The following is a 26,387-nucleotide window of genomic DNA, read 5'->3' as shown; positions in this document are numbered from 1 at the left end:
AGGAAGGGTATTCTCTTTGTTCCCAATTTTATGTAATGCATATATAAGCCCCTACAAAGTACTTTCATGTGTGTTGATTGTTTAGGGGACTCCCTTAAATCCCATTCCAATCCACAATAGGTAATGATTGAACATGACCTGGTGAGATATCAGATTTCTGCTCCTCCATAGTGTTCAGTCACATACATTAAAAAGGGGAGAATATGGGAACAACAGCCAGATCCGAATTATTATTATTAGTTTGTAATCATGCAGGGCCCTCCTTTCCTTGTTTCTGTAGGTCAAAGTTTTTTATGTCCTGTTTACTCATTGTACATCGCTGCAGAATATGACGGTGCTATATAAATCAATAAATACAGTATTTGCTCGATTATAAGATGACCCTGATTATAAGACGACCCCCCAAAATCTAAATATTAATTTAGGAAAAAAAGAAAAAGCCTGAATATAAGACTACCCTATAGGAAAAAAGTTTTACTAGTAAATATTAATTCATGTAAACGATTTTTTCATATTTAATAAAAGCTATGATTGAGAAAAAAATATATATTTTTTTTATTTCCTTTTATTTGCCAACCTGCCCCCCCCGTTATGCACATCTACCCCCAGGCTTGACACTCTGACCCCAAAAATGTCTTATACCCTCCTATATGCCACTGTGCCCCATGATATGCCTTTTAACCCCCTATATGCCCCTCTGCCCCATGATATGCCTTATACCCCTATATGCCACTCTGGCATATAGGGGGTTAAAAGGCATATAATGGGGCACAGTGGCATATAGGGGTTAAAAGGCATTTCTGGAGGGATCACACTCCTGTCAAGCCCCCACCCCTTACCTGAACTGCAGATCTCTCACTCGCAGACTTCTGCAAGGGTCCGGCTGTGCGAGCAACTTCTCTTGTCCCGCCCCAAGAGCAAGAAGGACTCTGCTGGCTTCCTGTTGCTAGTACAAGAGATGCTACTCGCGACCAAAGCACTGGCAAGCAGCCTGGCCCCAGAGGATATTTTTTTTCAGCTATTTGAGGTCTGATTAGAAGAAGACCTCGATTATAAGACGAGGGGTATTTTTAGAGCATTTGCTCTGAAAAAAACCTTGTCTTATAATCGAGCAAATACGGTAATCATAATAATAAGCATGAAAGTATTAAATTACCAAAAAGACACTTTTTTTTTTCTTTGTGTGTTTTGTTTAGTGTTGTATCTAGAGAACAAGATTTACCCCTTAAAGACAAATTACGTCCTTGGCACCTCATGGGGTTAAATGAGTTTAGAAACTGACTAAATATGCTCAAACAGTGTTGCTGCAATGCATCGGTATTGTTGCAGGGGCACCATGTGATCTCTCTCAGGAGCAATCAGATTCACCATAATTAATATGGTGGCATCTGGCTGCTGAAAAGAGCTTTAAAAGCAATCAGTGATCACTTTCTTCGCTCTGCTGATGTTGCTAAAATGCCTTGATATAGAGGCATTTAGCAACACACAGAAAAAAATCAAGGGTGTCCATCTGCTCGTCTGAAACAGAGTGAGCTCCCCCTGCAGGTTAATGCAGGGAAATGGAGCCCAGCTAAAATATTAAATATAAAAAAATTATACAATCAAAAAACAAAAAAATTTAAAACAGTTAAAAAATAAACATGTAATAACATTTAAAAATAATAAACTCCAGTAATGTCATCATGACATAAGGGGAACCACCCAGTTCCAAGATAATGTCAGAAAAAATAATAACAAATAAAATGTAAAAACACATAATTTTTGGCACCTTGTTTTTTACCCGCCATTTTTCTCTAACTTTTTTAGTATGATGCAGCACTGAGGAGGCTTATGCCTTCTTGGCCTCAGATTCTGAGGCCACTGATTTAGCGTCAGATTTTGATGTTGGTCAGTTCACAGATACCGCTAGTGATCTATGTGTGGATGTTGGGCCCCCTGCCAGAAGTAGTCGTGGCAGTGCTCCTGAGGAGTGGGTGCCACCTAATTATGGTAGGCCAGCTATTCCTCCTTTTACTGCAATTTGACATCAATATTGGCATCAATGTCTTGGGGGACATTGTGTCAATTGATGTGCCAGAATTTCTTACATTTTGGGCACTCACAATGCTAATCGCCATCAATAAAAAGCCCTCCACTAATCCCTGATAAAGTATAAGGGAAGGTTGGAATTCAAGCAGTATATTCCTACCAAGCCCTCAGGTATGGAGTGAAGATGTGAAAGCTCCGCAAGAGTGAGACTGGATATACTCAGGCCTGAAATGCAATGTGTGTGGGGAAAAAAACCCACAAACAATTACTATCACAAATTTTACAAAGGCTGGTGGTAGAATTAGTGCATAGAAGTGTAAAAATAACACCATTTGAAATATCCTGGGGTGTCTAGTTTTAAAAAATATATGGGCTGTGATCTAGTAAATAGAATGTCCTGGCTACAAAGATGTCCCAAATAGAACATGGGTGCAGGATGACCAGATAAAAAAATGCCCACACAAACATTACAGAAATGTTAAAATAGCCTCAGTCATGGAGGGTACAAAAGGGGTCAAAAAAACATATTAGGTCACTTTGTGACCTATACAGGGCTATTCATGTGGAATACAAATCATAAATTCTGCTGCATAGTATATATTATGCAATTTAACTTAGAAACACACTCTGTTTAAAATTCAATTTTTCTGGGAGGCTAGATAATTATGCTGCTCTTGTCAATTTCAGTATGTGCTATACATGAAATTTATTATGCTAAAAATAGCCCAATCTCCTTTACACACTTGACTATGGGAATATTGAATTTTCAGAAATGAACATTTTATATTATAATACATTCTTAAAGAACACATATAATTCCTGTGCTTGCTGGTCAAGTTTTAAAACGGCATGATATCCTAAGCTAAACAATGCCAGTCATACATACCTCATGCTAAATATCCGTTTCATTCCTGTCTTTTACATAAGTTTTTTTGGTTGCTTTTTAGTTTTGTATTTGGATGCAAACAAAAGCGACATTACCCAATGGGCAATGTTCCATCTGCAGTAAAACATTGCCTTAGCTACCAGCATCTCCTGAGGGATCAGATCTGGATTGGCGATGTTACACCACCTTCTGAGCAGGTAAATAAACAGTTTATGTTAAATGTATATGAAGACAATTTTAGTAAGAATTGATAATGCACTTTCAATTTACGCTTTTGATAATATTTTTCTTCTCCTCCAGTCAAATCACATGCAATTGTACCTCCACACCCCCATGTATTTCAATAACTTTCAGTTTTGCACTAGGAGATTTAAAAACATATGGATATGAGTGAGAAAATGTTGTTATCATGGGCAGATTAACACTCCAAAAACCGTCGCAATATAGATTTATGTGCATGCATATGAATGATGCAGAACTAGGACTCTTGGCACCTGGGGCAGGATTGGAGGCCCCACTCTGCGCTGGCATCACATTCTGGAAATGGTTGGAAGCAGAACAGGGAGCAGAGGTATTGCCTCCAGGTGACTGAAGTGTGCTCCCCACCTTGCAGCCCCTAGGGCATCTACATCTCTTGCTCCACGGAAGTCCTGCTTTTGTGTCCTGTTTTAATAGTATGTTTGTCCACATTTTGCTCATATTTAAAATAGTGGTTTCTACTGAATGTAATAAGGGGAAAGTTTAAAAAGTGCCCCGGCACACATTGACATTAGCACTTATTTGACTGGGTGGTCTGGGGAATTTATATTATTTAAAGGCATGAAATGACATTATTCTATTTGACACTCGAAAAGAATGGTGCATGCATTCATACCTTGGAACTCGTAAAGGCTCCCACCAATCTTAGAACCTCAGGATTATTGGAGATATCCTCATATTCTTTTCTGATGATATAGATTTCTTATGTATTGATATATAAGCATTTCAATGATCTTATAACTAGTGCATCACAACTGAAGTCCCTGCTTGAATAATTATTTTTCACTGTTTCATAATAATTGCTCTGTTTTAGGAGTCACATGTAACTGGATTTCCTCAGTGTGTAAAAATAGTAGAAGTGGGACCAAGAGATGGATTACAAAATGAAAAGGTATTTTCAGATTCTGCCTAAATGACATACCACATCATAACAAATAACACACACACTGTAATTGTACAGTACAAGGAAGTATTGAATATCGGTTATTAACTATGTATTAATTTATACAATTTTTCTTCTTGTGGCACAAGCTAGAAGTGATATTGTTCTTATTTTTATACATTACATTATATAAGGATGTATTGCATTATAACTCTTTCTACTGTTGCATAATAATGACGTTGTTATGCTTACTCCAAACACTTTGCCAAATATACATTAAGCTAATAGGGAAAGAAAAGCTGTGCAGTCGACAAATTAATTTCACCCTTCAAGAAAGTCACTTATGCTATGTTGGTGAATCTATAAATGCATACAAAACTAATTCAATCTGAATCTAAAAATAAAATATGCAAAAATCAATGACTTTGAGACTGATTAATGACTCTTTCCACAGACATTTGTACCAACTGATGTTAAAATTGAGCTAATTAATCGTCTTTCTGAATCAGGATTGTCAGTCATTGAGGTGACTAGCTTTGTTTCTTCAAAATGGGTCCCTCAGGTACGATAATTATATATATTTTTTTCATATACAGTAGCTTTACAATTTCTAGGAACGTATAAATGTATTCACATGGTACAATTAAAAGGTACAAAAGCTGACTTCTGACAACGGTTGGTAAAGTGTGCCGGGTAACTTTTATTTGTGGGGTTGTACGTGCACTGGGATTGCAAGTACATGCATTCTCACTTCCAATACCCTCTGTAGCTGGGTTCAGTAAACAGTTTAGGGGCTATTGTCCATGCTATTGTCATTGCGGCTTTAGCAGAACAGCATGTCACAGCAAGAAACAGGAAAAACTGTTTGTTTATGTATAGCTTGAGGGCTGATTTTGATGTTTGTATTATTAAAGGGGTAGTGGAAGCATTGTTAAACAGTCATCTACAGACACCAGACAAGCCAGAAGGCTTGTTTTTTTTTTCTCAGAAATCTCATGGTGCTGCCACAACCACAAGGGATTCTGGGTATTATTAAATTAATGAAATAGATTATTTCGCATGACAATGACAGATGACAAAAGCAAATAATTTAAAGCACAGACAATACACCTGTAAATTGATTATAGCTAGATGAATTGGACCTATTTCCATGTTAGCCCACAGGGAAGAAAAAGGCTATAGCAGAGGTCAAAGTAAAATACCCAATAATGAACAAATGTGACAAGACATGTGAAAACAGGAGCAAGAGGGCATCACTTGTCAAAAGAATAGTAGCATATAATATTACAATACATTTGTGGTTTTTCCCACCAGTTCTTGTACAGCATTGCAGTTTGCATGGTTAGCTTGGAACCTGACATACTAGAACTCTTACTGTGTTCATATTTCTACATAATTAGGTTCCCAAAACAACAGAAACTTATCGTAAGAGCGTTGGGTCATTGGGGCTATGTGGATTGATTAAAAAGCAAATATTGAAAAGTGATGTTATTGAAACAGCATTTATTAATCATGTGGTTGCTATAGTGATAAGATGTTGTTCTATAACATTGTGTTATAGAATTTAACACAGCTACACTGCAAATCAACGTGTATATTGTGGTACTTCAGGGTACTTTTTCACTTATAGTGACTATTCATATTGTTACACTGCTGTATACTGTATATACTAGCAAAAAAAAATAACTCTATGTAGATAGGCTGTTTTGTCTTTGGTACCATCCTTATAATAAAATATATGAATGGTTAATGCTCCCTTTAGAGCATGGAAACCTCCAACCGGGGGACAGGGCATGCCTAGAAGCTCCGCCATTTTGCCCTCCCACGAACATCCCCGAAATGGCAGAGATTCTGGTGATATTCTCTCCACTGATTGGAGCATCGAGAAGAGAGTGTGCCCAGAAGCTCTGCCATTTTGCCTGAAGCTAACTCCCATGAAGGTCCTCAAAAAAGATGGTGCTTCCAGTGATATGCTTTACTCGATTGGAGGATGTCACCTGAAGTGCCACCATGTTTGCGGAAGTTCACCGGGAGGTCGTGTCTGTGGAGATGTGGACGAAGAAAGAAGATGGAAAGGAAAAGAAAGAAACACCAAGACGATAAAGAGGATACTAGAGAAGGAGCGAAGATGCAAGAAATGGAATCGGTCAGCGGAGAAAGTAGGAAGACATTCAGAGAGTGAATGAAAGTGTGAGAGTGAGTGAGATTGAACGTGGACGTCAGACAAATATTGGACGCTGTTCCTAAATTTAAAAAACCCCAACCCCCCCTTTTCACCCAAAATGGGCAGCTAGAAAAGATAATTCTTTGCCGAAACCAAATGGGCTAAACACTAACTGAACAATTCATCATTTTCGGCCCATTTACAATATTGTGTTTTGTTGCAATCACTAACTATTGCCACTTGAGCAGTTGTCATTGATATATGTATGATTGTGGAGGACTGAGGAGAATGAGGAGTACAATGTACAAGCAGCTGCCAAACATGATAATTAAAAAGTCTTTATTTAGCTAAGAAATATCAGTTAGCATTCATTTGATTTTGAACTATTGATTTTCTTTTGCTTTTATTTTGTATCTTTTTTACATTTGATACCAGTTTGAGTACATTTACTTAACCAGAAAATATAAATATGAAACCAATACACGTGGACCAAAACCAATTCTGACTCATTTTTTTGGTCCATTCGTTTTTGGCAGCCAATTTAATTTCCTGCCTTTTTGGTACAGAAGAAATTTGGATGCCTTCTCTAACAACCACATCCATGTTCACTTCCCTGTCTACATTCTTCTCTCCTTTTCAGTGCTCTTCAGACTACTTCCGCAACAGGGAGGACCCTCCGTGCTCACCTCGGGGACAACTTCATCCCTCCTTGGGTGTGCATGGAGAGTCTGCACTGTTGTAGAAGTACTCTGAAGAGTGCTGAAGAGGAGAGAATAATGCAGATGGAGAAGATGAGAACAAAGTGAGAATGAGAAACTAATAGTGAATTTAAAACAAAATTGCAGAGCTTTCTCCATTGTTTTGTTTTATTGGAGCTCCCTCCTTGTTTTCAGAAGGAATGCAATGCAATTAAAAACTAGATTAAAATATTTCTTTCTTTCTCGCTAATAAACTCCTTATACTTGTAGGTAGCTACAGATGTTAAGGTTTTTTCCCCTCCTATCTTTTTTTTTGTCCTTTCTTTCTTTTTCCATTATCCCTTACAAGTTTAAATAAAATTGCTATTGTCTGTTTTTAAATTGTGTTTTCAACTGTATGAGTGCCATTCACAGCAACCAATCTTTCAACCAATTTCTGTCCCAAATGTAATGCTATGGTAAAACACAATTTTTTTTTTAAATTAATTTAAACAATTTTTTAGACAAGGGAAAAATTATAATACATGCCTTTAGGACATACTAGACAATACAAGGAAAAACTATTTTTTAGACATGGCAAATAATATAATACATGCCTCTAAGACATACTAAAAAGTACAAACAAAGAACAAATAAAATATACAATGAGATGCAACAAGAGAAGGAAGACCCAGAACCAGTCATACTCAAGCTTCCAATAAGTTTAGTATTCTTTCCCATTTCCTAATTTTGATTACGTTAAATCCATTTAATTTGATTATTCCCAATTCCATTTTACAATGGTAGATTGTACTTAGTTTTATCTCCTCCCAATTAGGCAATTTTTTGTTTTTCCAATTCTTCGCTATGAGTAGTTTGGTAGATACAAGGATATGGGTTATTAAGCTTCTGTAGAGATTTGGAACTTTTGGCCAATGTAGATGTAGTAGAGAGCAATCTGGTGTAAAAGGTAAGTATACCTCCAGTAGTTTTCTCAATCTGGCTGAAAACCTCTTTCCAGAGAGCCTCTATATATTGGCAGGTCCACCAGATGTGTAAGAAACTTCCAGTTTCATTCTCACATCTCCAACAGTTGGCCTTAGTGTATACGTACATTTTTGCCAACTTTGTTGGAACAAGATACCATCTATAACAAACCTTAAAAAAGTTATCTCTCATATTTAAGCAATGGATCTCATTGTTTACCGATTGTATTGTAGTTCTCCAAATATCCCAAGGGATAATCCTATTCAGTTCCCTCTCCCAGATCTTAATTGCCTTTACTGGCCTATGTTCATAATCAATTTAAATGAGAGTTAGACACTTAGTAATCATTTCCTTAGTATTTGTCATATTATATAAGGAATTAAGGAGAGCCCATTTTTCTCCATTATTTAGAATAACATATTTCGAAAGAAACCCTTTAATTCTAAGATAAGAAAATACCTCTTTAGAAGGAAGTGAGTATTCCTCCTGTATCTGAGAAAATGGTTTTACTTCCTTGTCGAGGCAGAGATCATGGATAGTCAGGATTCCCGCCTGTTTCCATGTTTGTAATCGGATATCCTCTATGCTAAGCTCCAAAACTTCCAGTGGGAGAAAGTCCGCTATCTTTTAAGACCAAAGAACCTAATCCCGTCTGACGATTTCTTTCTGGTACTATAATGGACCATGGGAGGACTGCTAAGCCTTCCAGGCCTATTGCTATTTCCTCAATTTGGTACCATACTTCCTCTTTTATGTCTTTGATCTGAGCCAGCATCACATGTGCAGCCATACAAGCCTCATTATAATCCTTAATATTTGGTACACCGAGACCCCCGTTGTTTACCTTCCTAGATAGAAGTGACAAACCCAATCTTGGCTTCTTACCTTGCCATATGAACTTATTAAATGCCATCTGTACCATTCCTAACCATACTTTAGGGACCTTTTAGTGGTAACATTTGGAATAGATAGCTCCATTTGGGCAATATATATGATCTAATTGTGTTGATTCTACCAACCCAAGAGATTTCTTTTTTTTTCCAATCATTTAATGATTTATTTGTGGATTTCAAAAGGGGTAAAAGATTTTCCTCTATTACTTTTGTAGGATCCTTTGTGATCTTAATACCCAAGTACTCTATGCAATCCTTAGCCCATATAAAATCGAAGTTAGCTTTTAAATATTTTATATCCGTCTGATTCATATTACAAGCAAGCAGAATGGTTTTATTAACATTCAATTTATAATCTGAATATTTTGAGTAGCCTTCAATTACTCTCATTTACTCCTGTAATGACTTTCTGGGTTCTTCTAAGAACACCAGGATATCATCAGCATAAAGACTAATATTACTTTCCAGTGTTTTTAATCTAAAGCCATGTATATCCTGATTTTCTCGAATGTCATGGGCAAGGGGCTCAACCGTCAATATATAGAGCAGCGGTGAAAGGGGACATCCCTGTCTCGTGCTGTTCTTAATTTCAAACCATTCTGCATCTATTCCTGGACCAATCGTCCTAGCAGAGGGGCAAGTATAGAGGGCCATAATTGCTTAGTATATGTTACCACCAAATCCAAATGCCTGTAATGTATGCCCTAAAAAATCCCATCTGACCCTGTCAAAGGCCTTCTCGGCGTCTAATGACCGGGCCAGAATGGGGGTGTTTAACCGCTGAGAAACATCTATAATATCAATAACTCTTCTAATGTTGTTTTTAGATGATCTGCCTGGGATAAAGCTTGATTGATCTCGCTGAATTAAATCCGCAATTACTCCTTTTAATCTTTTAACTAATATAGCCGCATACATTTTAATATCCCCATTTAATAGCGAAATTGGCCTATAGTTGGAGAGAATCTCCGGATCTTTATTAGGTTTTGGGATAGGAATTATATTGGTCCTTAACATATCCAAGGGGAAACTCCCCTTTACTATTGCTTCATTAAAAGTTTTAGTAAGTTTACCTGCCAAAAGATGCTTATAAAATTTGTTACTGAACCCATCAGGTCCAGGCGCCTTATTAATTTGCAATCCACTTATCGCTTTTTTGACTTCTACTATACTACTATACTTCTACTACGATATACTATATCAATGGGTCTATTAATGACCCTTAGTTGTGCTTCTGGGATTTTAGGAAATTTCATATTCAAAAAGTGATCCTGAGGTTGATCTTGTTCTTTTCTTGTTAGGTTATATAAAGTTTTATAATAATTATTGAAGGCAGCACCGATTTTCTCGGGGGTAAGACATAACTCCCCATTTAGTCTAATCCTATTAATTCTTTTAGATTGTTCCTTGCCTTTTAATTTGTTTGACAGCAGAGTGTCTGCTCTGTTACTTTTATAATACCATTTAATTCTTAAATAATGTAGATTTGTATTCTTTTCTTCGATAAGTAGTTCATTGATTTTATTTTGGATCTTACTTAGTTGTTTAGTTTTAGGTTCAGTTGGCAAGAGCTTCTTTTCTTGTGAGAGTCTGTAGTACTTCAGATAGAGATCTGCTAGCGATTCCCCTCTAGCTTTCTTTAAAATAGTGCCGAGTTTAATTAAGTGACCTCTAATTACACATTTATATGCGCACCAAATAATGGGTGAGGTGACTTCTTCCCTTTCATTTTCAAGAAAGTATTTCTCTGTTATTTCTGCTATATACTCTCTATTCTCCTTTTTAAGCAGTATATTTTCATTTAAACGCCAATTTTGTTCTTTTTTTTTTAAATGTTTGAGGTAGAATATCAAGCACTATCACATTGTGATCTGACCAGGTTGTCTCTTGTATCAGCACCTTTTTTACTTTCCTAACCATTTCATCGTCTCCTAAAAATAAATCAATTCTGGAGTAAGAAAGAAAAGTTTTAGAAAAACAAGTAAAATCCATCTCCTCAGGATGATATAACCCCCAAAGATCTGAAAGTCCATAACTTCTAAGATTTTTCTTGAATTGAGACGCCTGTGATTTTGTATTTCTATCCGAGGGCTTACTTCTAAAAGTTTTTTTATCCAGTGTCGGGTCTATTATGCGACTAAAGTCCCCTGCAAGGAGTAATTTACCTTGTTTTAATCTATTTTCCAAAAGAGATTTTTTAAAAATAAATTAGAAGGTCCATTAGGTGCATAAACATTTATCAAAGTATATATTTCACCTTGAATCTCAGCTATCAGTATTAGTACTCTGGCTTCTTCATCAGCCTCATGGTAAATAATTTTTATATCTAGCTCATCACTAATAAGGAGTGCCACACCTCTTTTCCTATTAGTCTCTAACGAAGAGCAGAACACATGGCTAAACTTCTTAGGGATAAATCTTGTAAAAAAACGATCTGAGCCCTTTCCTTTCTAATATAATCAAATAATATTGAACGCTTATTAGGAGAGTTTAGGCCCTGGGTATTTATAGAAATAATCTTAACCATAATCCTTGTTTCTCTGATTCTTAGGGTTTCCTTCCTTACGCATCTCAAATAACACATAATAAACATTTAAAACATATACATTACAAATTGTTAAAAATAGAACATCATCGCTCCTCTCTATATTAATCATGAAATTTCCTTCTATATGCCGTGGAGTCAACCCCCTACCACGGTTAGAGCATACCATATTCAAAATAAACATAAGAATATGGTATTAAGTTGAGCCGCGAGGCCGTTAGCCGGGGGAAAAAAAATAAAATAAATAATAATATATAAAAAAAAATAAAAAATTAAATACCTTCTACTCTCTATAATCCATATAATTACTCTAAAAGGTGTTTCTATATGAAATATATATTTAACTGTATGTCAGGACCCAATTTTTCACTGCCTGAACCATGGCTTTTTTATACCTGTGGCGTTTACATCTGCGACCACTAGTGGCCACCCTCCGCCCTCTGGAGCACTCAGAACTCAGGTGTGCCTTGTTACCTGGGTTGAGCCCTAGTCCATACATCCAGCTGGGCCTTGTTATCTGGATTACCCTGCCTTTATGAACCTGCCCTGCCCTTCAGTCAGGGCCTTTGTATTGAAGTCTATGGACCTTCTTGCTGTGGCTCTGCACCTGTACTGTTCCTGGTTCCCTGCTTTGTGTCCTGATCAAGTGGACTCCCTGCTTTGTGTCCTTCCAAGTGGACTCCCTGCTTTGTGTCCTTCCAAGTGGACTCCCTGCTTTGTGTACCCTTCCAAGCGGGCTGTGTGCCTTTTGTACCCTTCCAAGCGGGCTGTGTGCCTTTTGTACCCTTCCAAGCGGGCTGTGTGCCTTTTGTACCCTTCCAAGCGGGCTGTGTGCCTTTTGTGCCCTTCCAAGCGGGCTCTCTGTCTGTCGTGCCCTTCCAAGCGGGCTCTCTGTCTGTCGTGCCCTTCCAAGCGGGCTCTCTGTCTGTCGTGCCCTTCCAAGCGGGCTCTCTGTCTGTCGCGCCCTTCCAAGCGGGCTCCCTGCCAAAAGACTTATTACCTGTATTTTATTTTGCCATACGTCCGGTTACTTGCTTAGACTATATTACCCTTATTTGCTGGTCCTGTTATATACATGAAATACACTGCATTACCTGGATTTCTGTTTGTGGTGTCTTTGTTTGCATAATCATGCACCGTGGGTTACATACTGAACCCCAAGTATCCCCTGCGCATGGGCTCCTACCTGACCTGATCACCCGAGTCCTGACAGAATACAAAGGCCATTACAAGGAGTCAGTGGGGTTACTTTCAGTCATCAAAGTGATAGGAGAATGCTTGCTTGAACTGTGCAAATCATTAATGCAAATCTGGGACTCCAACTCCAATCACTCTCATGAAGACCATTCACCTACACCTGCTACATCACCTGAGAAATCCAACAAGCCTGTTACCAGTATTAAAAAGGAAGCTCCTAGGAAATCTAGGAAACGTGAACCCCTTACCACAACCGAATTACAACAAAGGCGTGATGCGGAATCTTGCTTTTACTGTGGCAAAAAGGGACACTGGATCACCCAATGTCCTCTGAAACTTCCTAAACCCTCTGTACCGATTGAGCAGTCTACGTCACAACCACAGAGCTCTGCTAAAAGGGGAAGTAGCTTTATTCCCCAGGATAGTGAACCCATGGAGTATATACCAACCCTGGTGATTCCTGGTGCTTCTCAAACTCCGATGGATGTCCAGCTGAAGCCTGATGATGATTGTTCTGTGATGGAATGCAGCTTCTGTGATTCTACAGCCTGTGGAAGTGTGGGTTCCTCCCATATGGATGAACTTCCTATTGCTTTCTGTTCAGCTGTGATTGCAACTCCTATCACTGCTACCTCAGCAAAGTATGATACACCAGAGACTACCATAGCCCCTAATATCTCCTCTGGACTGATAGCAAAGATACATGACCCTATTCCATCTCTGAGGAGGAAGAGGCCTTCCATCAGTGCTTCCCATACCAAGTCTGCTTCTCCCGTTTTGAACCAGTGCAGTTCTGGTACTACCCCTCTGCCCCCAGTAGTGCCCTGGGTACAGGGCAGCTATGTGACCCCTGGTACATGGAAAGAGAAAGCACTGAATCATACCTTCTCATCAACTTCTTCAGCATCCAGTCCTAATTTGACCTACGATTGCACCACAGATAACCTTTCCTTCGATTGTGTTATTACCTCTAACGGCAATATAATCAGAAAGGAAGACCTGGAGATCTGTGAACAAGCTTTACCGAAGAAGAAGAAGAAGAAGAAGAAATCCCGTTAAGTACACCCTTCTGCTCAGTTTATTAAAGGTGTACAGATTTTGTTCAGTCTGTTTGCGTTCAGTGACCGCTCCTTGGGGAGGGGGTACTGTCAGGACCCAATTTTTCACTGCCTGAACCATGGCTTTTTTATACCTGTGGCGTTTACATCTGCGACCACTAGTGGCCACCCTCCGCCCTCTGGAGCACTCAGAACTCAGGTGTGCCTTGTTACCTGGGTTGAGCCCTAGTCCATACATCCAGCTGGGCCTTGTTATCTGGATTACCCTGCCTTTATGAACCTGCCCTGCCCTTCAGTCAGGGCCTTTGTATTGAAGTCTATGGACCTTCCTGCTGTGGCTCTGCACCTGTACTGTTCCTGGTTCCCTGCTTTGTGTCCTTCCAAGTGGACTCCCTGCTTTGTGTCCTTCCAAGTGGACTCCCTGCTTTGTGTACCCTTCCAAGTGGACTCCCTGCTTTGTGTGCCCTTCCAAGCGGGCTGTGTGCCTTTCGTGCCCTTCCAAGCGGGCTGTGTGCCTTTCGTGCCCTTCCAAGCGGGCTGTGTGCCTTTCGTGCCCTTCCAAGCGGGCTGTGTGCCTTTCGTGCCCTTCCAAGCGGGCGCCCTGCCAAAAGACTTATTACCTGTATTTTATTTTGCCATACGTCCGGTTACTTGCTTAGACTATATTACCCTTATTTGCTGGTCCTGTTATATACATGAAATACACTGCATTACCTGGATTTCTGTTTGTGGTGTCTTTGTTTGCATAATCATGCACCGTGGGTTATATACTGAACCCCAAGTATCCCCTGCGCATGGGCTCCTACCTGACCTGATCACCCGAGTCCTGACACTGTATATTTAATGTGTCCCTATTTAGAATACCAATTTGTGTACTCTATATATTACTTACTACTAGGGCTGCAACTAACGATTATTTTAATAATCGATTAGTCGGCCGATTATTTTTTTCGATTAATCGGATAAAAAAATGTAATTTTTTTTCAATTCAAAATAATGTAATAAAAAACTTACAATTTACACTTTCATCTCTTTATCACAATGGCCTCTCTCTATTCACCTTCTTATTTTACTGACATAATAATAAAAGCTACAAGAACCCAAACACAGTGTTTCTCAAACTAGGTTTAAATACAAAGTTATTAGTAAATATTAATTCATATGTTAACCATTTTTCATATGTAATAAAAACTATGAGAAAAAAGCCTTGTTTAAAAAATTTTTATTTACCAAACTGCCCCCGGTTATGCACATCTGACCCCCAGCTTGCCACTCTGCCCCCATATATGCCTTATACCAGTGATATGCAACTGAGCCCCCTGATATACCTTTTACCCCCAGATATGTTTTATGCCCCCCTGATATGCCTAATATCGATATGCCTTATACCCCCTATATGCCCTGAAATTCATAATACCCCCCATACACCACTATGGCTCCTCCCCCTCCTATACACCACTCTGGCTCCTGCCCCTCCCATACACCACTCTGCCTCCTCCCCCTCCCATACACCACTCTGCCTCCTCCCCCTCCCATACACCACTTTGCCCCCTCCCATACTCCACTCTGGCTCCTCCCCCTCCCATACACCACTCTGCCTCCTCCCCCTCCCATACATCACTTTGCCTCCTCCCCCCTCCCATACTCCACAGGGAGCCGGGTAGAGAGGCAGAGTGCCGTATGGGAGGGGGGAGGAGCCAGAGTGGTGTATGGGAGGGTGGCTCCCATACACCCCTCTGACTCCTCCCCCCTCCCATACACCACTCTGCCTCTCTACCCGGCTCCGTTACTGACAGGAGCTTTCACTGCAGCTTCATAGAAGCCTCAGCGTAAGTGAAGGTGAGTAACGGAGGCTGTCTGTGCGATGCAGACCCCCACCGGCTGACAGAGAGGATGATCCTCTGTCAGCCGGTGGGGGTCTAAACGATGCACACAGACAGCCTCCGTTACTGCCCTTCACTTACGCTGAGGCTTCTATGAAGTCAGTAACGGAGCCGGGTAGAGAGGCAGAGTGATGTATGGGAGGGGGGAGGAGTCAGAGGGCTGTATGGGAGGGGGAGAGAGACGGAAGTGAGAGACCGGCCGACAGTGAGGGGAATCCAGGTCCCCTGCAGCGTTGCGGGGGATCTGGATTCTAGTGTTATAATCCGATCTCTGTTTGAGGTCGGATTATAATTTTTATAATCGATTCGATTAATCGATAATGAAAATCGTTGACAACGATTTTCATTATCGATTTTATCGATTAGTTGTTTCAGCCCTACTTACTACCTATTATATGGCCATATTCCTTAATCACCTAACATAAGGCATTCCAGTTTACTCCCTTATATAGTGTGTCTATTATTAAATACAATTGTCTTTAATTAACATTTGCTAACTCAAAAGTGTGTATCTATATAATTTATATATTTATATGTGTCTATTTTTAAATTGACGTCTGGTAGGCTATATCATACTTACTAAAGTGCCATATATAATAAAAAAACCCAAAACATTTACGCTCTATAATCCATGTAATTACACTAAAAAATATTTCTGTGTGAAATATATACTTAAATGTGTACTTAATGTGTCCCAATTTAGGATGCCAACCTGTGTATTTTATGTACTACTTACTACCTATTATATAGCCATATTCCTTAATCACAGGTATTTACCTATTCAATTTATATGTGTCTAATTTTAAATTACCATCTTTCTTATTATATAATGTTGGTTGTCCTCAAAGAACCTATGGAGAGAAAAAAATAAATAATTAATTAGGTACCTTCTACTCTCTATAATCCATCTAAATCCATTTAAATGTGTGCTTAGTGTATCCCTCTTTAGGATGCCAATTTGTATATTCTAGATATTACTTACTCCCTATTATATGGCCATATTCCTTGATCACCTAACATAAAGCATTCTAATCTACTCTAATTTTGAATTACCATCTTTCTTTTCATATAATGTTGGCTATCCTCAAAGAACCTATATATAAAAATAAAAAAAAGGGGAAAGCCATTCGAATTCGTCTAATTCTATCACTTTATTACCGGCTTTATTTGGTGACTCTAAAAATATGCTCGCTGTTCAAGCCATTTCTTATTGGCTTCAGGGGAAGCTAAGATTTCCGTTTTATTATCTAATAAAATAATAATTTTTGCAGGAAAGCCCCATTTATATTATGTTTTCTCATCATTAAGGTGTCCACAGAGAAGGCTTTCCTAGCGTTTCTAGTTTGAAATGATAGATCTTGAAATATTTTGATATCTCGATATGGACCTTCTTTTAATTTGGAGGCTCTTATTGCTTTAAGAATGTTATCTCTCATTTTAGATGAGTGGCAATTTATCATGACATCTCTAGTGGCATTGGGCGGTGCAGATGTTGGTTTAGGTAGCCTATAATAATTATCCAATCCCCTGCCCCCCTCCTCCACTTGAACGCCTATTTCTTTAAAGAATTTAAAAAAAACACATAATTTAATATGTAACAACTAATATTTTTTTTTTAGATGTCTGATAACACAGAGGTTATGCAAGCCATACAAAAGCACCCTGGTGTGCGTTATCCCGTTCTTACACCAAATATTCATGGACTGAATTCTGCAGTAAGTACATTTTCATTGTACTAGTTCTCCATATTTTTTTTTATTTATTCAATTGTTAAAGGAATGGAAAAGAAATAATTTAGTTTGTAGATGTAATTGTTGTCTATGGTAAAGGTGAGTATGTGCTTCAAAATACTTAATTGGATCTGTCTTTGTAAGGACTCTGGTAAGCAGGTCAGGTAGGAGTCCAGTCGCAGGGGATACCAGAGGCTCAGTGTGTACCCCACCATGCATTATAACTAGAAGGATGATACAGGCGAAATGAAACACACCACAGGCTGAATAGTACGATAGGGTCTGCATTGGACAAGCTGGACAACGGGCAAGTACAGGCTGTAAGTCTCTTGACAGGGCACTGGACACACGGCAGGAAGCCCTTCTAGCAGGGCGCACGACTTGGAAGCCCTTCTGGCAGGGCGCACGACTTGGAAGCCACTCTGGCAGGGCGCACGACTTGGAAGCCCTTCTGGCAGGGCGCACGACTTGGAAGCCCTTCTGGCAGGGCGCACGGCAGGAAGCCACTCTATGTAGCTGAACTGGCAGAGGCTTGTTCTGTGTAGCTGGGCTTAGAAAAGCCAAATACGGTATGCTGGAGAGTGGTCAAAATCAAGTTGGATCAGAAGCCGAAGATCAGAAGCAGGATGCCAGGAACGATTCAGGACCTGGTACAGAGCCACAGCAATAGGCTGCTAAACTGCAATGCAATGGCCTCGAATGGAAGAGGAAGCAGCTATTTAAGGGGTTGGGGTTACACCCAGGTAAGCAGAGGCAGCTGGTCAGCTTGTTAGCCTACACAGTGCTGTGTACAGACAGGTGGCCTCTAGAGGCTGCTGCGGAAATGACACCTAGAAAATGAATACAGATTCCTGGCTGACAGGGTGGAATCCTGACACTGACATTTAGGGCAGGACTAGGAATTAAAATTGGCCCTGGAATTATCTCTCATACTCAAGACCTCCCGATGAACTTGGAGGATGTGCCCTGAAGCTCTGCCATTTCACTGGAAGAACATGTGCTTGTCCCGTTGTCCAGGGAGAAGTGGACGAAGAACAAATACTTTTTGGAGCACTGGAAGAAGAAAGAAGAGAGAAGACAGAAGAACAAGAAGATGCAAGATAAGAAGTGGAGCTGCACTGCACAGAGCGAAGGACATGGAAATGGTCAACAGAGAAGGTAGAGAGTATGAGAAAGAGCATGAGAATTTTGGCGCAAACGAACAAGCAGGAAATTGAATTTGTTGTCCGAAAACCAGTGGACCAAAAACGAAACAAAAAGTGTGTTGCGATAATTTTTGGTCCATTTACACAAATCTATTGTTTACTGCTTACATGCATTTTGGCTGATAATGGCCATTAATTTAGCCCCCAAACTCCCAGGGAAGCCTTCCACAATAAATGATATTTTTTTAGGAAGCCCATGGTTTTACTTCACTGAAATCTTCTGCCAACTCACACTTTAGTGAATAAACCACAGTCCGTGTTGCAGCAGTATACAGCAGCAGAACAATAGAACACACCAGTTTCCTTTTGATTGTTTTTTTACTTTTAAGTGGCATATTAAGTGGCTGCATATGTCTAGAGAGTTGGCATGCATTCTACCACAAAACCGGAGGCAGGTCACCCTACAGAGGGATCAGGCTCCCTGGTGCGCCAATGCATAATGAGTAAGGTATATGAACTCTGATATAGGTATACTTCATAATTGTGTGACGTATCAGACTGTGTGTTGCATTAACAAGTAAACCTTCTGTTTCACATTTTTCTTGATATGCCATAATGTATTCATTCTTTTTTAAAATCTAAAATGTTTATGCTTTGATGGGAGACTTCTGCTATACTGTGTAATATCTTTAGCACATTTGCACTTGTAATATTTGAAAACAATGTATTGTGCTTTTGTCTTGTTAGGTCACATATGCTCTGCACATGTCCTTTAGAAACTGCATAGGATGCTGGCCCAGAAAGCGCTTAAAGAACATAGGACACAAATGATTGAATTTCTTTTATGAACACAATGAATAAAATCGAAATCAAGGCTTAGTCAATAGAATAGAATAATCTGTATGATTATTAATGTATTAAGTACATTGCTTAATCTTGCTCTTTCATTGCTTCCCTTTCAGATAGCAGCAGGGGCAACAGAGATATCTGTATTTGGAGCTGCTTCACAATCATTCAGTGAAAAGAATATTAATTGTTCTATTGAGGAGAGCATGAACAAATTTGAAGATGTTGTCAGGACGGCTTGTAGTCTAAACATTCCTGTACGCGGGTACTTATTATGCATTATTATTTTTATTATTACGAGGTATGTGTATTTACTTCCATATACACCTTTTTTGGTTGTGTTGGTTTTTTATCTTTGGCACCTGAAAAAGCTATGTTTAAGTTTTATTTCCAAAGAGAACGTTAACACCGACAATAAATGTATGTAATTTCAATTTAACTTTACTTTCAATATAAAACCCTTTACATAAGGGTTTAATTCAGTTTGCTAGGAGACCAACTTCTCTATGCATTTGGACCAATCCCAAAGAGCTTACCCAATAAGAAAAGCTTGATTCTCTGTATCCAGAGCATAGTACACAAGGATTGCATTTGTCCTAAATAATGGTTCTTTTTTCATTAAAAGGTGATCTAATTTTCTTTATGTGCAGAAAAAAATTGCATAACATCTGGGAGGCATTAAGTTTTCAATTGATGCCAAATACTTGTTATGGTATTTATGGCTTAAAACATTATACATACAGTATCTCACAAAAGTGAGTAAACCCCTCACATTTTTGTAAATATTTTATTATATCTTTTGATGTGACAATACTGAAGAAATGACACTCTGCTACAATGTAAAGTAGTCAGTGTACAGCCTCTATAACAGTGTAAATTTGGTTTTGCCATGAAAATAACTCAACACACAGCCATTAATGTCTAAACCTTGGCAACAAAAGTGAGTACACCCCTAAGTGGAATTGTCCAAATTGGGCCCATAAATTATGGCAAGTCGCTCAGGTTCCAAAGCAGCACTGCGGGGAATTCTCTTCTCTGGCAGCCGGTGAACGTCTGTGCGATGGACGTAGAGAACCCCTGCTGCTGCTGGCACTTTCGCTGGGGCTTCTATGACCGAGCACTGGCGTCACATGACCTTCCGGTGCTCAGTCATAGAAGTCTCGGCGGAACTAATGCGGGCCTCCACCCGCTGCCCCCACTAGACACCAGGAAGTCAGAAGCACTGGTAAGTCGGAGGGGGCGGGGAGTGTTATATGGGGCATAAGGCTTTTCTGGAGAGTGCCCTATGATATGCCTTTTAACCCCCTTTATGCCACTCTGCCTCCAGAAATGTATTTTAACCCCCTATATGCCACTCTGCCTCCAAAAATGCCTTTTAACCCCCTATATGTCAGAGTGGCATATAGGGGTATAAGGCATTTCTGGAGGCAGAGTGGCATATAGGGGGTGGAAGGCATTTCTGGAGGCAGAGTGGCATTTCTGGGGGCAGGTGTGCATAACTGGGGGAGGGGCATGTAGGCAAATAAATGTTTATTAACCCCTTAATGACAAAGCCCGTACATGTATGGGCTCAAAATGCATTGTTTTCAATGGGTTTAGGGACCGGCCATTGTCCTTAAAGGGGTTAAATATGAAAAAATAGTTTACATGAATTAATATTTACTAGTAAAACTTTTTTCCTATAGGGCCGTCTTATATTCAGGCTTTTTCTTTTTTTTTTCCCCCTAAATTAATATTCAGCGTTTGGGGTGTCGCCTTATATTCGAGCAAATACGGTAATAGCTGAAAAAATCAAGATGTATCTTGCTCCTATATTTGCTTCTTTAACCACATCTAAAAATGTTTTTTATATAAAATTCATCAGGTGATCTAGGTAAATTGCATAGTAAAGATTGCAAACCACTCTCTATTTTAAATTTCATGTTCTAACCAAATGTTAAACACTATATTCATATGTTAAGAATTTGCGTATTACTTTAGTTGCAGATTGTGTAACGTGATTGTTATGTTGAGTATTAACATAGAAAATGAAGCAATAACTGAATAGGAAACCACAAATAAAATATACATCAATATGTCAATAACAACCTATAGAAGATAAAATAATATAATAAAGAAATTCCATAAAGATATTAGGCCCTTTTTTTTTGTAGTAGAATCATTTCTTATAAAAATACAATATTAATGCTTTAAGCATCCCCTTATGATTTACCTGCAAACTCATTGTGATAAAATGTAGATCTGACTAAGTGGGATCACTTGCCAATTAAGCTTTAGTACATTTTATTTCCTTAACTCCCAGTTATGCGCGGAGTTATCTAATTTAATTTCTGGATTTAATTCAAAGTAATAATAACACTTTCCAGAATATGTCCAAACCGTCATAACTGGCACTGGAAAAAGCATGCCTCTTCTATGAACACATGAGGGATACGAACAATGTATATTTTCTGGAAGAAGTCCATTTCTTTAATCTAGAACATAGCACTGTTCAGGGTTTACCGTAATGATGAACAACATGTTTCTGCCATCTGGAATCTTTTCTTATGATCATTCTTAACCCCTTCAATCCCAGGGGTTTTTGGTACCTCAAAGCCCAGAGCAATTTTGCCATTTTTGGGGTATGTCAGTTTAGCGCTGATTCTCTTTTCCTGTGAATAGTGTACCCATGTAAACTATATATTGTTTTTTCAAGGAGAGATTGAGCTTTCGTTTGATACCATAGTTGGATGATTAGCTGAAAATTTAGAATGAGAAATTTAGTAAAAACTAGCGAAGATTAGAAAAATAAACAAATTTTTTTTTACATTTTCCCTCTGAATCCTCACAAAATTAGGTAAAGTGATGGAAAATCCCCTCCAAGTTTATCAATTCAGCTGTCCTGATTTCAGAAATACCTAATTTATATAGATTTTCCAGACTTTCCCAGCACCAGGGAGCATACTATTAGGTGTACAATTTTGTATAATTTTTATTCCTATGGCTTAACGGATTTGGGGGTTGTGAACGGGGACAGGAGGGTTATACTGGCTAGATGTTATGCTAGGGCAATGGGAAGTAAGGTTTTTTTAAGAATTTTTTTATTATCTTTTTTTATTTATATTTTTTTAATTTTTTTATTTTTTATTTTACATTTTTTTGTCTTTTTTATATATATTTTTTTACACAGTAATGGTTAGAGGTCCTCCTAGGGACCTCCTGAACATGCCAGTGATGTCATAATGACATCACAGCTCACATTATAATTGTTTTTAGTATTATTTATATTATTTTAATGATTTTTTTAATATTATTTTTCTGCTTTTCTCTTTCAGGATGGGAGGGGGAGTGAGAGACATGGTTTCTCACTCCCCTCCCCGCGATCCCCCTGCGCCGATCACACTGTGATCTCTATGCAGGTCCTCACAGACCTGCATAGAGATCGCAGCATCTCTGTGCCTCATCAGAGGGCAGGATATCCCCACAGGGAATGCCCGATCGCGCGTTTGCAACTGGGCGATCGTGCGATCGGGCACTTTCAAATGTAACAGCTTACCGGCTTTCATGCCAGAAGCTGTTACAGGAGATCGGGCAGCAGAAAGCCGGCGATGCCGGCTTCTGCTGCCAGGGGGGAGTCCAGGCTGTCAAACGACAGCCTGGTCTCCCGTGCAGCAGCAGGGATGTGTCCCTGACGCTGCACGAAGGGCTGGACGTACCGGGACGTCCATAGGGGTTTCTTAGTGGGCGTTTTTTGGACGTCCCAGTACGTCTATAGGGGATTGAAGGGGTTAAAATGTATTCATCCCTAATGGGTATGTTGTTAAATTAATTGGAGTTTGTTGTTATATTTTAAGTATTAATCATGGCTTGATATTTACTATGGCATAGCTTAACATACTATGCACTATGCAGCAGCTTTGGCGCCACGATTTTAAAGGTCCGTTCGAACAACTCTATCTGTTGCTGACAGGGGCCTCCTCTGCCATCAACCACTTCATTGGTTGATGGAGACGAGCCTCCTGCTGGAGACCAATAGAGTTGCTTGCACAGCACTTTAACTCCTGATGGAAAACTTGGCCTGTCTCCCCGCTCCAAGAGTTAAAGGTCTTTAACTCCTGGCGGCGAACCTACGGAATTCCGATCCCGTTAACCCCTGCGATGCTGCGTGGATAACGGGAGTGGAAATCCGTAGGTTAGCTGTCAGGAGTTAAAGAGCCATAAGAACGACTTTATTGCTCGCCTACAAGGGCTTTTGGAGGCCCCTGCCGGCGACCAATAAAGTCGTTCTTATGGCTCTTTAACTCCTGACGCAGCATCGTAGGGGTTAACAGGATCTGAAATCCATAGGTTCGCCGTCACGAGTTAAAGGGCCATAAGAACAACTTTATTGGTTGCCGGCAGGGGTCTCCTCTAGCATCAACCAATAGAGTCGTTCGCACGGTCCTTTAACTCCTGACGGCGAACCTACGGATTTCCGCTCCTATTGACTCCTGCGATGCTGCGTAGATAAGGTATGCTAGATGGGGAAGCGACCAGGGAGATTAGCAAACGAAGACGAACACGAAGATTCTTTGTGTTGTGTGTCTTTGTCTTCGTATACATTTTGCTAAGAAGTTGGGATTTGGTGCTCCAGCCACAGTACCCCCCTCCCGCCAGTGACACCAGTGCTATGATCACATTTAAAGTCACTAAGCTATTCAGTACCAATTCTACTGCTAATGTTTATCTATAGAGATAGCGTGCCTATGTGCTTGATTTTATACACCTATTAGTAATTGGTGTGGCTTAAGCATTTAAACTCTATATTTAGGATCAGTGTCCACATACTTTTGGTCATACATTGTGTATGGCTGAGAATGTTTGGAGAATAGCAATTAGATGGGGAAAGGATAATATGGGTTAATTTATCACATATTTCGTTTAGATATAATAGACAAATGTATGATAACCAAACCATTACATTAAAATTAAAGAACAAAGAGATGGTATTAAAAAGTAGTTTAGTTTTTCATAGAGAATGATTTCATGAAATAAGGCAAAAATGTCTTTGGCCCACATGGGAAAAATGTCAGAAGTCTAACCAGATGTCTATAATAAAACAATTTTATCATTGAGATATATGATAACCAATGGCAGATTTTAAAAGAAAGGGGAACTTTGTGATGAAAACCATGTGCAATATATCTCACATCAAAAGTTTTATGCAGACACTCCTCTATTCTCAATGTTTTCAGCAGCTGTTTAGGTTGATATCTTTGTGTCGCTTATCAACAAAATTTGATAATGCTTCCAGACTATTTATACAAATTTACATAAAACTGATGGTAGATAAGTACCATTTGGCTTGCCTAGTTTGGCAACAATTGCAGTTTATTGTCCTCCTGTGTTTTTCAGAAACGTTTCATAGTTCCTTCAAGTTTGGCAACAGAACTTTTAGTTGCTGTTCATTATCGTTCAAAAATGCCTTTCTCCATATTCATATATTCATATTCATATTCCATAAATTATTTCAGAACTCAACTTTTGTTTCTGGAAGTTCCAGCATCTGAGCAATGTTATTCCTCAATTATATTTTACAGATCTCTTATTGTTCATAGATGCATGCAGCATTGATGCATTTTTGCATAGCTGAGTGCAAGTAGCATGAAGCATGGTTTGCTATTGTGTACACTTATTGATATGGTTTGGCTAAGTCATCATGAGAAACATTTAATGAAGGATCACACAAATGTATAATGGAAATAAAAGGTAATTTAAGGTGAACCCCTCCAATTATTTTAACCTTTAGAATTTCCCCCAAATAGGTGTATATGCAATAAGGTTATATTTTAAAGCAATTAACATACTTCATTTTCTGATTAATGTTATGTTGTGTGACCAGGTCACCACTGTTGATTAAGCTCTCAGTTGTAAAGCATGTTAGATGTGGATCTACGTAGCAGCTGTAGAGTCCAGAGAATCCAGGTAGAGTCATTACTTATTCCCTAGAAACAGTTACTGGGAATTGAGGTACAGCTTTGATTTATGGAGTTAATTGTTTGTTATTATAATTATAGACCTCCCTAATCAGAAGGCTAGATCCTTAAAAAGTATTTTCCAATCAATTTGTTTGTTTCCTGCTTTGCTATATGCTTATACAGGACTATGACTTGTTTCTACTGAATTCTGTAAGTGAGCAGAGCAGGGTGTTGGATTTCTGTTGTTATGCAAGTGGTATCCTTGTAATATCACATCATATCCTTGTCATATCATGTGTGGGGAATCATAAATACATTAATATGTGCAAAATGTAAATAAGGAATCATTTGATTCAAATTCATACATTATGTATATAAAAAACCTAAATACATTTATAATGATTATTTTTTAATTATTATTGCATTTTTTTCACCACTTTTGCATCAGGGGGCTACAATTAACACAGCTAGTTGTAATGCAGGTACTGCCAGTAGAGTAAGGTTTGTGGGCAGGCCCGGACTGGGACAAAAAATAGGCCCGGGCATTTAAGCCTGAGCAGCCCATATTTATTTATTTATTTATTGTTAAAGCCCACCCTTCACGTACCATCTTTGCATTTAATCATTCACACAAATCGTTAACACATTCATTAATGCAGTCTCACAAATCATTCAAGCAATTCATCCACACATGAATTCATTAATTGTCATACGCATTCACACAATTCATCCACACATTTATTCATTCATTCTCATACGCATTCACACTACCCCCTCTCATCATCTTATCTGCCCCTTCTCACTATGTTCCCCCTTTTCACTATGTAACCCCCTTCCCCACTTCTCAATATGTACCGCCTCTATCTATCCCCTCTCCCCCTTTCTCACTACCTAACCCCCCTCTGCCCCTTCTCACTGCAGCCCCTTCCCTCACCCTATTTACCTTGTTGCCAGAGCAAGCAGCAACTGCGACCGCGCCTGTGGCAGGGCAGGACTGACTTAGGGGCTGATGGAGCTGCAGCTCCAGGCTCCTACCTTAAAATAGGCCCAGTCAGGACCGGACTGACTGGGCCTATATGGCCGCATTAAGGCAGAGCCCCTTAAGCCCGCCGCAACTGCAACCGGGTCCGCCACTCTAAGGCAGAGCCGGCCTTAGGTGTTCTGGCGCCCTGTGCGGACTACTCCTCTGGTGCCCCCCCATCCCAAAAAAAGAAAGGAATAAAAACTTGTAACAAAACTCCCCTTTCTCACTATCTATCCCCCTGTATCAC

General features: G+C 39.3%; 1 protein-coding gene across 1 annotated transcript in view; it reads left to right on the top strand.

Moving 5' to 3' along the window:
- The first annotated feature begins 3,012 nt into the window (after positions 1-3,012).
- Positions 3,013-26,387, top strand: part of LOC149302352 (3-hydroxy-3-methylglutaryl-CoA lyase, cytoplasmic-like) — a 37,404-nt gene continuing 14,029 nt past the window's right edge. Inside the window, exons 1-5 of the mRNA XM_089482434.1 lie at positions 3,013-3,111; positions 3,987-4,064; positions 4,510-4,617; positions 17,079-17,174; positions 19,297-19,445. Of these exons, the coding sequence (XP_089338560.1) occupies positions 3,013-3,111; positions 3,987-4,064; positions 4,510-4,617; positions 17,079-17,174; positions 19,297-19,445 (530 nt within the window). The remainder of the gene's footprint in view (positions 3,112-3,986; positions 4,065-4,509; positions 4,618-17,078; positions 17,175-19,296; positions 19,446-26,387) is intronic.

This window comes from Sceloporus occidentalis, unplaced genomic scaffold, assembly GCF_023333645.1.
Source record: "Sceloporus occidentalis isolate IW3139 unplaced genomic scaffold, rSceOcc1.0.p SCAF_19, whole genome shotgun sequence".
NCBI classification, from domain to species: domain Eukaryota; kingdom Metazoa; phylum Chordata; class Lepidosauria; order Squamata; family Phrynosomatidae; genus Sceloporus; species Sceloporus occidentalis.
This window is presented reverse-complemented; position numbering and strand designations above follow the sequence as displayed.